Source organism: Phyllostomus discolor, chromosome 3 (genome assembly GCF_004126475.2).
Source record: "Phyllostomus discolor isolate MPI-MPIP mPhyDis1 chromosome 3, mPhyDis1.pri.v3, whole genome shotgun sequence".
NCBI classification, from domain to species: Eukaryota; Metazoa; Chordata; class Mammalia; order Chiroptera; family Phyllostomidae; genus Phyllostomus; species Phyllostomus discolor.
This window is the reverse complement of record NC_040905.2, coordinates 161,876,334-161,889,911: the sequence shown is the minus strand read 5'-3', so window position 1 is coordinate 161,889,911 and position 13,578 is coordinate 161,876,334. Positions and strand designations below refer to the sequence as shown.

General features: G+C 42.7%; 1 protein-coding gene across 1 annotated transcript in view; it reads left to right on the top strand.

Annotated features, from left to right (window-relative positions):
- Positions 1 to 506: 506 nt before the first annotated feature.
- RCL1 (RNA terminal phosphate cyclase like 1) overlaps positions 507 to 13,578 on the top strand; it is a 59,989-nt gene continuing 46,917 nt past the window's right edge. The window contains exon 1 of the mRNA XM_028526045.2: positions 507 to 924. Within this exon, the coding sequence (XP_028381846.1) occupies positions 789 to 924 (136 nt within the window). The 5' untranslated portion in view covers positions 507 to 788. The remainder of the gene's footprint in view (positions 925 to 13,578) is intronic.

Genomic DNA, 13,578 nt, shown 5'->3' with positions numbered 1-13,578 from the left:
TGTCCGAAGACTGGAGTCCCAGTGAATGCTGGCACTGCCAGTTTTGCAATGTTCTTCACGTTCTTTCCCCAGGTGTAAGGCGGGATTGGAGGTATAACAGGGGGAATGAATGAGGGGACAGTGCCAGCAATGCGCTCACAACAGCGTCCGCAACAGGGTAAGCGCGCCAAACCCCTTTTCTCCTCTATTAAGAGAAAGGCGGGGGAGATAATACCATCCACATTCCAGTGGTTGCCTTGAGTAGGGACCGAGTATCTGACCCGTAGCAGGCACTCCCTCCCTTCGCTCCTACTCAGGGAGAAACCCCGCGCAGACTGCGGGGGCCCGCAGGCTCCCACGCCTCCGCTCCCAGGTCACCCCCACCCCCGCACTCGTCTGGCCGCGCGCTGTTGCCGGGGTCCGGGCACCGCCCAACTGCAGCGCGGGCCAATGGCAAACAGGCCTGGACTCCGCCCAGCTCCAGCGGACCAATGGCGACATGATGCGGGAACCGCCCAGATCGAGCGACGGCCAATAGCGGCGTGGCCCGGTACGGGGCCGCCCTCACTCCGGCGGATAGGCGGGGAGGCGGCCACCGGCTCCGCCCTGCTCCCCTCTGACCCGGTGTCTCGTTTCTGCCTCTTCCTGTTCCAAACCACGTGGACGCGCGGGGGGCTGCGGGGCTGCAGGGCTGCGGGAGGGAACCCCGGTCGCCACAGCTGCTGTCGCCGCCGCCACCGACGTTGCGATCCGGCGCCTGTCTGAAGTAGCCGCCCCCCGGGTGCCCACGCCTTGCGCAGAGCGCGCACATGGCGACTCAGACGCACTCTCTCAGCTACGCGGGCTGCAACTTCTTACGCCAGCGTCTGGTACTGTCTACTCTGAGCGGGCGCCCAGTCAAAATCCGAAAGATTCGGGCGAGAGACGACAACCCGGGCCTCCGAGGTAATGGCAGCACAGGGGTGGGCGCGGGGCCACTGGGAGACCGCTTTGATGTTATGGGGACCGGCGCGCCGAGAGTCTTGGGGTCCCTCGGGCATTTTGGGGAACACTGGTGGCGCGCCGCTCCCTAGCACGGATGCGCCCGAGGCGGTGGGGGAGGCGAGGTCGGGCCCCGAGGGTCAGCTCTGCTGTGTGCTGCGCTCCTCGTCTCCAGGGCGCCGGTAGTAAACAGCTACACGTTTTCCAGCATTACGTGTTGTCGTAAGCCCCAAGGTTCTCCCCCTCGCTTGTTTTCAGTCTCTCTTGCTCTCTCTATAAATCTCTAAAAGGAGAAAAACAGTTTGTTGGACCGAAATGTGGTGAATGGGCAGATGAAAAGATGGAGGGAGATTTGGAGAGAAAAGTACCACCAGTTGGTTCTGTGCCCTGTCCCAAAACAGGTCTCAGACGCAGCTGCCCCCTTGGATACTGGCTCTCCCTGTCGCCATGATTTCTCGGCTGTCCTCACACCTCTCCCTTGAGTGTGGATTAAAGAATCTTTAAAAATTCTGTTTGTTCTCATCCGTGACTGTGATTGATGTGCACAGGACAGCAGCTTTTAGATAAATTTTTAACAGTCATGGGCCTAATTGCCTTGACTTGAGTAAATGGTTGGTGACAAGCGCTAAAGTAGGTTTCCAAGCTCCCTTTTTGCCCTACAAAGGTAGCTGGATTAAAAGTAGGCCCCATTTGAACACACACAGATTAAATGTCTCTGATTTTCAGCTGGTCCCCTGGAATAAGACGCATGCATTTAAAAGCTTCAGTATGATTATCCTGAATTGGGAGGCTCAGTTAAGAAAAAAAACAAAAACCTATCGGCACATTGAAGGATACAGTTGGTGGTTGGTCCTGGAAGATTTCTAGGTCGTGTTGATGTGTTTAATTTTGCCCTGGCTCCTGTACTAGGTGGCCAGCCCATTTCATCATCTGTCTGCATTTTCTGGACAGTTACATTTCTGCCTCTCTTGAATGGTGATTGGTTGCACATTAAGGAGAAAATGCCATGTCATTGATGGAGGTACAAGGTTAGGAAAGAAAGAACCAAAGACCTCCATACCATGGGAAGGAATCTTGACAGTAGGAAAGGCTTGTGCTGGCGTGTGATTATTGCCCTTGCTGTAACTGAAATTAAGGAGGGACTGCTAGCCTGGTTTATGTCAGGTGCTCTTCCTCCTGAACATCTCTTCCCCTTATTTTGAGATTGGCCCTTGGGCAAAGCAATTGCTTGATTGGCCTACTCTGGTATTCCCAGCCAGCTTTTCCTTTTCGAGTCCCCCAGGTTAGTCTAGAGAACTCACCACTAGCTGGATATGGTAAGAAGACAGGTTTCTATTTCTATGGATACTGGGCATAGCTTGCTTTTTTTTTTTTTAATAGAAGTACTTTAACCTGGAGATTGGAATTTTTAATGGAAATATAGTGCCCATAAGCTACATTTAGTGTTTGTCTCTTGACAGGTGGCTTGCAAACTAATGCTTAATGTCTCAAAGGATACATTCCTGCCTCCCCCTTCCACTCTTTATGAGCATCTCTTCACTGCCACGCATGCGAACAGGGCTTGGCTACTTGGCATTTTCCTGAGAGGATATCTGGGGGAGGTAGAATTGGTTGGCAGATGTGCTGATATTTTTTGAGGAACGGCATAGCATTATTTGTCTTACCTTATTAATATATAGGGGAAGAAAGAGGCCTCTAATTTAGATCTCTTTATGCTGGCTTGAAAACCTCAAAAATCTTATAGACATTGTTTAATTTCTTATAGAGGGAACTGAGGTTTAGGTAAACATGGTTCGCCTTCTATATCCATGGTTTTTGCATCTACAGATTCAACCAACTGTGAGTCGAAAATATTTGGGAAAAAAAATCCCAGAAAGTTTCAAAAAGCAATAACTTGAATTTGCTACTCACCAAGCATTATGCTGAGTCTACGTGAATGAAGTGATGTGTAGGCCTACCCTGCTGTAGCCTACATGCAAATACTGCACCATTTTATAAAAGGTACTGGAGCTTCCATAGAGTTTTGTATCCACAGGGTCCAGGAACCAATCCCACACGACGCCAGGGATCATTGTACATGCATACATAGATATGCATGGATATTTGTATATGTACATATACATAAATTAAGTGTATGTGTGTATATGCATATACAAATATATGTAGCCCCTGGTCCATGTTATCTGGACGTAGTCAAGCAAGTCCTTGTGAGCTTGATTGACGATATAGCCAATGGTCTGTGTTACCAGTCATCTTTTCCTTTCTGGCTCTTTTGTGTACTCAGACTGAGAATTGGGAAAAACTCAGAGCATTTCCAATAAAATCTTCAGCTTACGTGCAAGTATTACTGTACATCTCAAAAATGCTTGCTTAAAACATTGCTGCTGTGTGAGCTTTGGAGGGTGGGGTGGTGCAGTCATTCAGAAAAGGTTTATTGAGCCCCCGTATGTGCAAGGGTTTGTGGGGGTGTAAATGTGAGAAGGTGGTTGCCCTGCTCTCAAGGAATTTTCCAAGGAAAAGTTTGACAGAGTAGCTTGAGTAACTTGAAGTAGGAAGGGCGCTGAATGTTGTAAAGGGGCTCAGCAGAGTTAAGAGTGTGACTTCCCTGGAGGCTGTTAGGAAGGTAGGGTTTCTGGATCTGCTTCTGGCCTGGATGGACATAGAGGATTGAGATGTGGCTGCAAGAATCAAAGGGTGAAAGAAACAGCTTTTAAGTCAAAAATTTCTTTTTTTTTTTCTTTAAAAAAATCACTATGTTGAAGAAAAATCCTTAATTTGTCATAGGGATAGTAGCTTGGTGGTTAAGAGCTTGGGTTCAGAATTAGGACTCAGTTTGAGTCCTGGTTCTACCTTTGCTATTAGCTCTTGGGCCTTCAGCAAATTCTGTAACATTTTTGAGCTTCAGTTTTGTCATCTGCAAAGTGGGGCCAGTACTACCAGCTTCATAGGGTTATTGTAAGAATTAAATGAAATAACACTTGAAAGTGCACTGTACAGTACCTGGCGTGTGGGAAGTATAAATGTTAGCTAGTTTTGTTATGTATGGTTTTATCTAATGGGAATAGTTCTGCTCTTTGGCATCCAAAATCTGTTCCCCAACCTGTATGGAAACTTGAGATATTTATAGAGAATCATGACTTTCTCTTTGTTTTCTCTTTTTGGTCTAAAGGTTTCCTTTTAGGTGACGGCCTCCAAGTATTTGTGTGTTATATGTGTAATGTCATGGTTGTTTACCAGGGGCAGTTTTGCTCGCCAGGAGACATTTGGCACTGTTTGGAGACATTTTTTGTTGTCCCAGCTGGGCGGCTGCTGTTGGCATCTAGTGGGTAGAGCTCAGGGATGCTACTAAAAAGCCTAAAATGCACTGGATAGCTCCCCACACAAAAAATTATTCTGCCCAAAATATCAGTTGTGCTGATGTTGAAAAACTCTGACCTTCTGTACTTAATTATCAGCCTTTTCTTTTCTCCAGTCCCTCAAAGTTGGGAATAACAGTATGTGGTACCAAGAAAACTGTGCAAGGATTCAAAGGGGGATGAGACACAGCTCAAACTGTGACTTCTGGCAGATCGATTAATCTCTTAAATAAAACTGCCTCCTTCCAATGCAGAGGGATTATAAATAATGAGAATTTTAACTGCAAAGAAATATGATCCTGGAGTGGTTTTTATTACATAGCTATGGTATAATTTTTGCTTCACTCTTAATTATGTTGCCTCATTAGGCTCTTTCTGTCAGTGAGGAGGAAGTAAATATTTTTTGGTAGTTGTTTTTCTAAAAGTAAAAAACCCAAGATAGTTAAGTAAGATAGCTAGCGAAGTTGAGCATCCCCTGAGTCACAGGGCTGGAAAGCCTGGAGGGCCTGTTCTCCTGTCTCACTGCATGCCGGACTTGTGTGTGCAGGGGCTGTCCAGAATACCTGTCTCCGGATTTCCCAAGGCTGTCTGTCATGCAGGGTTCAGTTGAATTAATATTTTCTTGGTAAGGTGAGGTCTAAATGGAAAAAATTTCACCAGAATAATAATTGTTTAAAGTGAGAATACAGAAATGATGGATTTGGGCAAGAACACTGTATTTAGTAGTTAGGACATGGGACTGCAACACCTAAGTTCCTGGGCGGGTCACGTGACCAAGCCTCACTGTCTTCCCCTGGGAAATTAGAGGAGGTTTTTTTTTTTTAGTCCCATTGGAGTGCTGCCCTTTGGCTTAACCAGTTGAGATTCTGAAAAAGGAGGGATAAGTGGAGTTTTAATCAAAAGATCCTTTAAAATATGGTGAGGAAAGATGCTACATAGCAATTCTTTGAAAGGTAAAATCATCTTTTGGTTAAACTGATGTATTGTATTATGGGTCAGTCTGGCTGTTCATAAATTGGATCTTCTCAAAGGAGAATTGTAAGGGAAAACTTTTTCTCCTTTGCTCTCGATACTTCTGACACCAGACATGTTGTGCCCCCTCCCTCCCTAAATCAGGCAGTTCTCCAGTTCTCAGAAGACACCAACTGGACATCCAGAAATTTAACTCAACTCTTATGCTCTCCGTATAGTGATAGCCTCAGATCCTAAAAGTTAAGGACTCCCTCAAGACTGCCTCCTACTTCAAATGCCAATCACAAATCCTAATCCCAAGTCTGAGTCACTTGCACTTCTGACCAACCAGCTGTGAGTTGGAGAATTCTATAGCCCCCTCCCTGCTTCTGATAATTTGCTAGAATGGCTCACAAAGCTTAGGGAAACATGTACTTTATTTGGCAGTTTATTATAAAGGACATTAAAAGGGATAGGGATGAACACCCAGGTGAAGAGTTATATAGGGTCAGGTCTGGGAGGATCCTGAAGCAGGGTGTGCCCCTTCTCAGAGCTTGGATTCCTTCTTCAACCTGCAAGTTCTCACCTTATTCAAAGGTTTTTATAGGGCTTAATCTCCCTGGTTGACACTTCCCACTCACCCAACCAGGTCAGTAGGTGGGGCTGAAAGTTCCAACCCTTTGGTCATTTGGTCTTTCTAGTGACCAGCCCCCAGGCTCCATTCTGAGGCTTTTTTGGGGCCCCATACTAAGTCACTTCATCAGCATAAACTCAGGTGTGTTTGAAAGGGGCTCCATATGAAAAACTTTTAAAAGATTTTCTATCACTCTGGACACTTCCAAGGATTTTAGGAGCTCTGTGCCAGGAAACCAGGACATAGGGCAGCTGTATTTCTTGTACCACCAGAATGTGCCATTGTGCTCCAGGAAGCGTAGTTGTTGATAAGTGGATTTGGGAAAGGTCAGTGACTTTACTAATGGTAAGTGTAGATTGAATATTGTCTTGTTACTTAGGAACCTGCCCTCGTGCCTCTGTTGACAGTTAAAGTTTGCTCCCATGTTTTGATTATTAGCTCATCTTTTAAAGGCAAATGCCAAGAATTCTAATGGTCTATTTTCAGATCTGCTTTTGCTTAGAAACTGTAAAATGCTATTCCAGATGAAACTATACACAATTTTTTTATCTAAACTTTTTATTTTCAAATAATTGTAGGTTCATACACAGTTGTAATAAATAATACAGAGAGATCTGCCTGTATTTTACCCTGTTTCCCCCATTGATAACATCTGGAAAAACTATAGTAGTAGTAATATAACCAGGATATTGACATTGGTAAGAGTGAAGGGATTTAGCACTTCCATCACAAAGGTTCTTCAGGTTGCCCTTCTATAGCCACACTCACTTTCCTCCTTTCCCACCTGCCTCTTAACCCTTGATGATTACTAACCTGTTCCCCATTTCTGTAATTTCATCATTTGTTCTATATATACAATCATACAGTAAGCAATCCTGTGTGTTTGACTTTTTTCTTTCAGCATAATACTCTGGAGATTTATGTATCTAAGTTGTTTTTACCAAGTTTGTTCCTTTTTATTGCTGAATACCATTTTATTGTATGAAAGTGTCTCAGTTTTTTTTTTTAACTATTAACCTGTTGAAGGACATTTGGATTGTTTCTAGTTTTTTGGCCATTCTGAATAAGGCTGCCATAAAAATGTGTGATAGGTTTTTAGGACATAAGTCCTTCTTTCTTGGGGATAAATGTGCAGGAGTCCAATTGCTGGGTTGTATGGTAGTTTGCATGTTTAGGAAGCTGCCAAACTGTTTTTCAATATGGCCTTAACATTTCATATTTCCATTAGTAATGTATGAGTGATTTGGTTTCTCTGTATGCTTGCCAACACTTAGTGTTGTCACTATTTTTATTTTTTTGAATTTTAATGAGTTTATTTGAGATAGACTGATGATAATTGCTGGGAAGGAAAATCTCAATGGATTGAGAAAATGCTCCTCTGTTGTCACTATTTTTATTTTTAGCCATTCTGATAGTGTGTGGTACTATTTTGTAACTTAATTTGCATATTTCTAATGGCTAATGATGTTGAACATGTTTCCATTAGCTTATTTGCCGTTGACATAGTTTCTTTGGTGAAATGTCTTTTCTTGTCTTTTGCCCATTTTTTAGTGTGATTCTATGTTTTTACTGTTAAGTTTTGAGATTTCTTTACATCCTCTAGTCCTTTGTCAGATATATGGTTTGCTGATATTGTATCAACTCCATAGCTTGTCTTTTCATTCTCTTAACATGGTCTTTTTCAGAGGAAAATATTTTAATTTTAATGAAATAGAATTTATCGAAATACTTTTATTGCTTGTGCTTTTGGAGTCAAATCTAAGAACCCTTTGCCTCTTCCTAGATCCTGAAAATTTTCTGGTTCCCCCCTGCAATTGTATTACAGTTTTATGTTTTATACATAAGTTAACTTTAGGTCATGGTTCATTTTTTTGCTGTGTATATCCAACTTTCTCTAGTACTATTTGTTCACAGCTATCTTTTTCATTTAATCACTTTTGTACCTTAAAAAAAAAACCTGTGGAGCATATTTGTGTGGGTCGGGGTTCTCAGTTCTATACCACTATCTATATGTATATTCCTTTGCCAGTGCCACACAGTCTTGATTGCTGTACCTGTGTAATAAGTATTGAAATTAGGCAGACTAATCCCTCCCACTTTATTCTTGTGTGTGTGTGTGTATGATTATTTTAGTTCTTCTAGTTTCTTTGACTTTCTATATAAATTTTAGAATAATTGTGTCTACATCTAAAAAATCTTGCTAGGATTTCAACAGGAATTATGTTAAACCTATATGTCAGTTTGGGAAGAATTGTTATCTGGGCTATATTCAGTCTTATCTGTAATGTAGTATATCTCTCCATTTATTTAGATTTTTTATTTTTTTCATCAATATTGGTAGTTTTCAGCATATGAGTCCTATTCATATTTTGTTAGATTTAAACATAAATATTTCACTTTTTTGAGTAATCATGTATGGTATTTTTTATTTTATTTCATTTTTTAAAAGATTTTATTTATTTATTTTTTATAGAGGGGAAAGGGAGGGAAAAAGAGAGGAAGAGAATCATCAATGTGTGGTTGCCTCTCACATGACCCCTTCAGGGACCTGGCCTGCAACCGAGGCATGTGCCCCGACTGGGAATCGAACCATTGATCCTTTGATTCGCAGGCCGGCACTCAACCACTGAACCACACCAGCCAGGTGATTTTGTTTTCCATGTATTCATTGCTGGTATATAGAAATGTAATTCAGTTTTTTTTTAATGTTTTTCTTGTGATGTGCAACTTTGCTGAATTTACTAATTCTATTTTTTTGTAGACTCGGGATTTCTATGTAGGCAATCATGTCATCTGCAAATAAGAACAGTGTTATTTATTTCTTCTTTTCTGAACTTTATTCCTATTTCCTTCTTGTTGCCCTCGCTAGAACTTGTAGCCCAATGTTAAATAAGACTGATGAGAGCAAACCTCCATGTGTTGGCCCCTGTCTTAGAGGGAAAGTGTCCAGTATTTGCCTCTAAGTATAATGTTAACAACATATATTTTTTAGAATGCTTTATTATCAAGTTGAAGAAGTGCTCTTACATTTTTTTGAAGAGGTTTATTTTAAATTGTGATTAAGTATTGTATTTTGTCAAATGCTTCTGCATTAATTAATGTGATCATGTAATTTTTCTTCTTTAGCCTGTTGATGTTGGTGATATACCCCCTTTTCCTTCCTGATAGTGATGATTTATGTTTTCTCTTTTTTATATTTGCTAGTCTTCCTAGAAGTTTAAGTTAACTTTTTTCATTGACCTTCCTTCCTCCTTCCCTCTCCCTTTTTCTCTCTCTTTTCTCCTCATCCAAGGATATATATATTTATTGATTTGAGAGAGAGAGAGAGAGAGAGAGGGAGAGAGAAACATTGATCAGTTGTCTCCTGTATGTGCCCGTACTGGGTATTGAATCCACAATCTAAATGTGCCCAGACCAGTGTACAGGATGATGCTTCAACCAACTAAGGTACTGGCCAGGGCCTCTAGATAGGGGACCTCTGTTTTCTTTTCAATTATATTTATTTCTGTTCTTTTATTATTTTATTTCTGTTCTTTTATTATTTTTCTTTTTTTTTTAAAGATTTTACTATTTTATTTTTAGAGAGGGAAGGGAGGGAGAGAAAGAGAGAGAAACATCAATGTGTGGTTGCTGGGGGTCATGGCCTGCAACCCAGGCATGTGCCCTGACTGGGAATCGAACCTGCGACACTTTGGTTCGCAGCCCGTGCTCAATCCACTGAGCTACGCCAGCCAGGGCTATTATTTTTCTTTTAAAGATTTTATTTATTTATTTTCACAGAGAGGGGAAGAGAGGGAGAGAAACCTTAATGTGTGGTTGCCTCTCGCACACCCCAACTGGGGACCTGGCCCACAACCCAGGCATGTGCTCTGACTAGGAATCAAACCCAAGACCTTTGGTTCGCAGGCCAGTGCTCAATCCACTGAAGCACACCAGCCAGGCTTGTTATTTCTTTGCTTGCTCTGGGTTCTTGAGGTGGGGCTAAGATTATTGGAAACTTAGTCTTTTCTAATGTATGTATTTTAAATTTTTATTATGATTTTTAAACAACTTTTAAAAATATTTATTTTTAGAAAGAGGGGAAGGGAGGGAGAAAGAGGAGAGAAATATCCATGTGTGGTTGCCTCTTGCATGCTCCCCACTGGGGACTGGGCCCACAACCCAGGCATGTGCCCTGACCAGGAATCGAACCAGCGACCCTTTGGTTCTCATCCTATGCTCAGTCCACAGAGCTACACCAGCCAGGGCTAATTATTGATTTTTATAGATAAGAGGAAGAGGGAGTAGGGGAGAGAGAGACAGACAGACATTGATATATTTTTCCACTTATTTATTCATTCACTGGTTGATTCTTGTATGTGCCCTGAGCGGGGATCAAACCTGCTACCTTGGCACATTGGGTGGATGCTCTAACCAACTGAGATACCTGGCCAGGGCACTGTGTCATATTTTAATATTTATTCAGTTCAGTGTGGTTTTTTTCTTTCTTTTTTTGTGATTTCCTCTTTGAACCAGGAATTATTTATGTGTGTTTAGTTTCCAAGTACAGGTATATTTTTCTGTTATCTTTCCATTATTGATTTTAATTTGATTCCAGTATGGTCAGAGAACATGCTGTGTATGATTTCAATTTATGATATGAATCATAAATTTGTTGAGATTTTTTTTCTTTTTTTGTCCAAGATATGGTTTATCTGGGTACATGAGGTCTGTCCAGAAGGTATCCAGCCATGTAATATGAAAAATAGAGACATTTATTGAAGGAGATACAAGATACAAGAAACACTGTACATAGGACAGTGATACCTCAGTCCCCTTCAAAGTAGGTACCTTGGGACCTCCCAGAGTCCTCCCAGATCTCTTCCACTCTGCAAAATCCTCTGTTGGAATTACTATCGGCGGCCTCGTCATATTTTCCTGAATCTCATCGACCATCTGAAAGCTCTTGCCTTTCAAAGGTGATTTTAGTTTTGGGAAAAGCCAGAAGTCGCAGGGGGCCAAATCTGGGCTGTAGGAGGGCTGAGTCACCTGGGTAATTTCATGTTTTACCAGAAAACTCTGCACGAGACTTGATGCATAGAATGGGTGCGTTGTTATGATGAAGCTGCCAGTCACCAGTTGCCCATAGGTGTGGCCTTCTGTATCATCAAAATAGTTTCTGCAGAGGAATGTTGACGCTTAACCCAAAATTGGATGCAGATTCATCACTGTACTCACTCATTTTGAATGAGATGGCCACACAGAATATGTGCTCACTCCAACGGTGTCTACAGCCCCCCCTGACTAGTACAGTGAAGTCGTCATTGTTCACACACGCACATTCTAGTCCACTCTCCTTGGCTGCCAGGTTACATCAATGTAGTGCAAACTGTTATTATATTAACAGTGGCTGGACTTTTTCTGGACAGACCTCATATGTTCTCTGCATACTTGGGAAGAATGTGTATTTTCCTGTTATGGGTGGAGTGTATTAAATATTGATTAGGTCCTGTTGGTTTGTGGCATTGTTGAGTTCTTTGCCTTTCCTGATTTTCTGTCTAGTTCAGTGATTTTCATCTGGTGTGCTGCAAGAGGCGCACAGGGGTGACATGAAAATTTTTAAAACATGCAATACCTGACTTTTTAGTCAGGGGCACTGACCTCTTTGCCCTTAGTTTGTCAAATAAAAAGATGACAGCCAACATAACAATAGCCGTCTAGTGTAAATGAACCAAAATCGTCCCTTTTTGGGTCAGATTTGCAAAAAAATACATATTTTTGATGTGCCACAGAATTTTAGTAATTAATTTATGTGTGCCATGAAATGAAAAAGGTTGAAATCACTGGTATAGTTATTATATTAATTATTGAGAGGAGTATTGAAGTCTCCAACTATAATTGTAGACTTGTCTTTCTCTTTTCAGTTTGAACAGCTTTAGCTTCATATATCTTGTAGCTTCGTTGTTTGGTGCATCTAAGATTGGTGAATTGGCTCTTCTATTATTATATAATGTTGTTCTCTGTCTCTAATAGTTTTCTGAGCTGGAGGAAATGCTCTAGTGCAAGGGTCCCCAGCCCTCAGGCTACTCATACTGGTCTGTGGCCTGTTAGGAACAGGGCTTCATAGCAGGTGAGTGGCAGGCAAGGGAGCTAAACTTCATGTGTAGTTACAGCCACTGCTCATTGCTTGCGTTACCTCCGCTTCCTGTCAGATCAGTTGCAACATTAGATTCTCATAGGAGTGCGAACCCTACTGTGAGCTGCATGTGCGAGGGATCTAGGTTGCACACTCCTTGTGAGAATCTACTGCCTGATGATCTGAGGTGGAGCTGAGGTGGTGATGCTAGCACTGGGGAGTGGCTGCAAATATCCAGATCATCGTTAGCAGAGAGGTTTGACTGTACAGAGACCACGATAAATCAGTTGCTTGCAGGCTCATATCAAAACCATATCAGTGAGTGGCAAGTGACAATTAAGCTGCATCTGATGGCAGGCTATAAAGCCTCCTCCCCATCCCACCCCACCAGTCTGTGGAAAAATGGTCTTCCAACTTCCGGCAAGATGGAGGAATAGGTGGACGCACCGTGCCTCCTCGCACAACCAAGATTAGAAAACCAATAATTTACAACAATAATTTACTATCAGAATAACACACAGATCCGGCAGAGGATTTATCTGAATGGAAGTCGGGCAGCCAAGAAGTTGAAGTAGACGCGTTCATCCGGACTGGTAGGAGAAGACGAGCCGGCGGGCGCGGGGCTGGCTCAGGTCGGCGGCGCGGAGGTCGGGGGAAGGTTTGGCGCGAAATCGGCGCAAAAGCCATCCGGCGCGCAAGAAGGCAGCGGTGATCCCTGAGTACGCAAGCTGCGGCTGGCAGACCCAGACGGGTAGCGATTGTGGACCAGGGCAGAACTCGCGGCCCAGAAGCCCAGACAAGGGTCTGAGTCCAGGGGAACGGAACTACCGCCATTGTTTTCTCCCGCCCCGCCCCCACATATAACGTCACAATCTAGCGACTGGAGTGCCCAGCCCCGGTGAGCACCTAAGGCTCTGCCCCCCACCATAACAAGAGCAACCAGACTGGAAAAAAAAAAAAAAGGAGAGGCAGGGGGAAAAAAAAACAAAAAACAAAAAACTATGTTTTCAACAGAGCAGATCAGTCCCCCAGGTCTCATCCTTTTGAGCGACCAAGAACTAGCCAATCTATCAGATGCGCAGTTCAAAACACTGGTGATCAGAAAGCTCACGGAACTGGTTGATTTTGGACGAAATTTAGATGAAAGAATGCAGATTACCATAAAACAGATGCAGGAAGACATGCGGAGGAGAGCCAATAGTGAAAGGAAGGAATATGAGTCTCAAAACAATACAGTGGACCAGAAGGAAGATAGAATCAACCAAGCAGGAAAGCATGATGAAATAAGAATTCAAAAAATTGAGGAAAAGATTAAGAGCATCCAAGACACCTTTAAACGTTCCAATATCCGAATTATAGGGGTACCAGAATTGGAAGGGGAAAAGCAACAGATTGAGCACATATTTGAGCAAATAATAAAGGAGAACTTCCCCAATCTGGCAAAGGGAACAGTCTTCCAAGAAATCCAAGAAGCTCAGAGAGCCCCAAAGAAGTTGGACCCAAGAAGAAACACACCAAGGCACATCATAATTACATTAGCCAAGGTAAAAACGAAGGAGAGA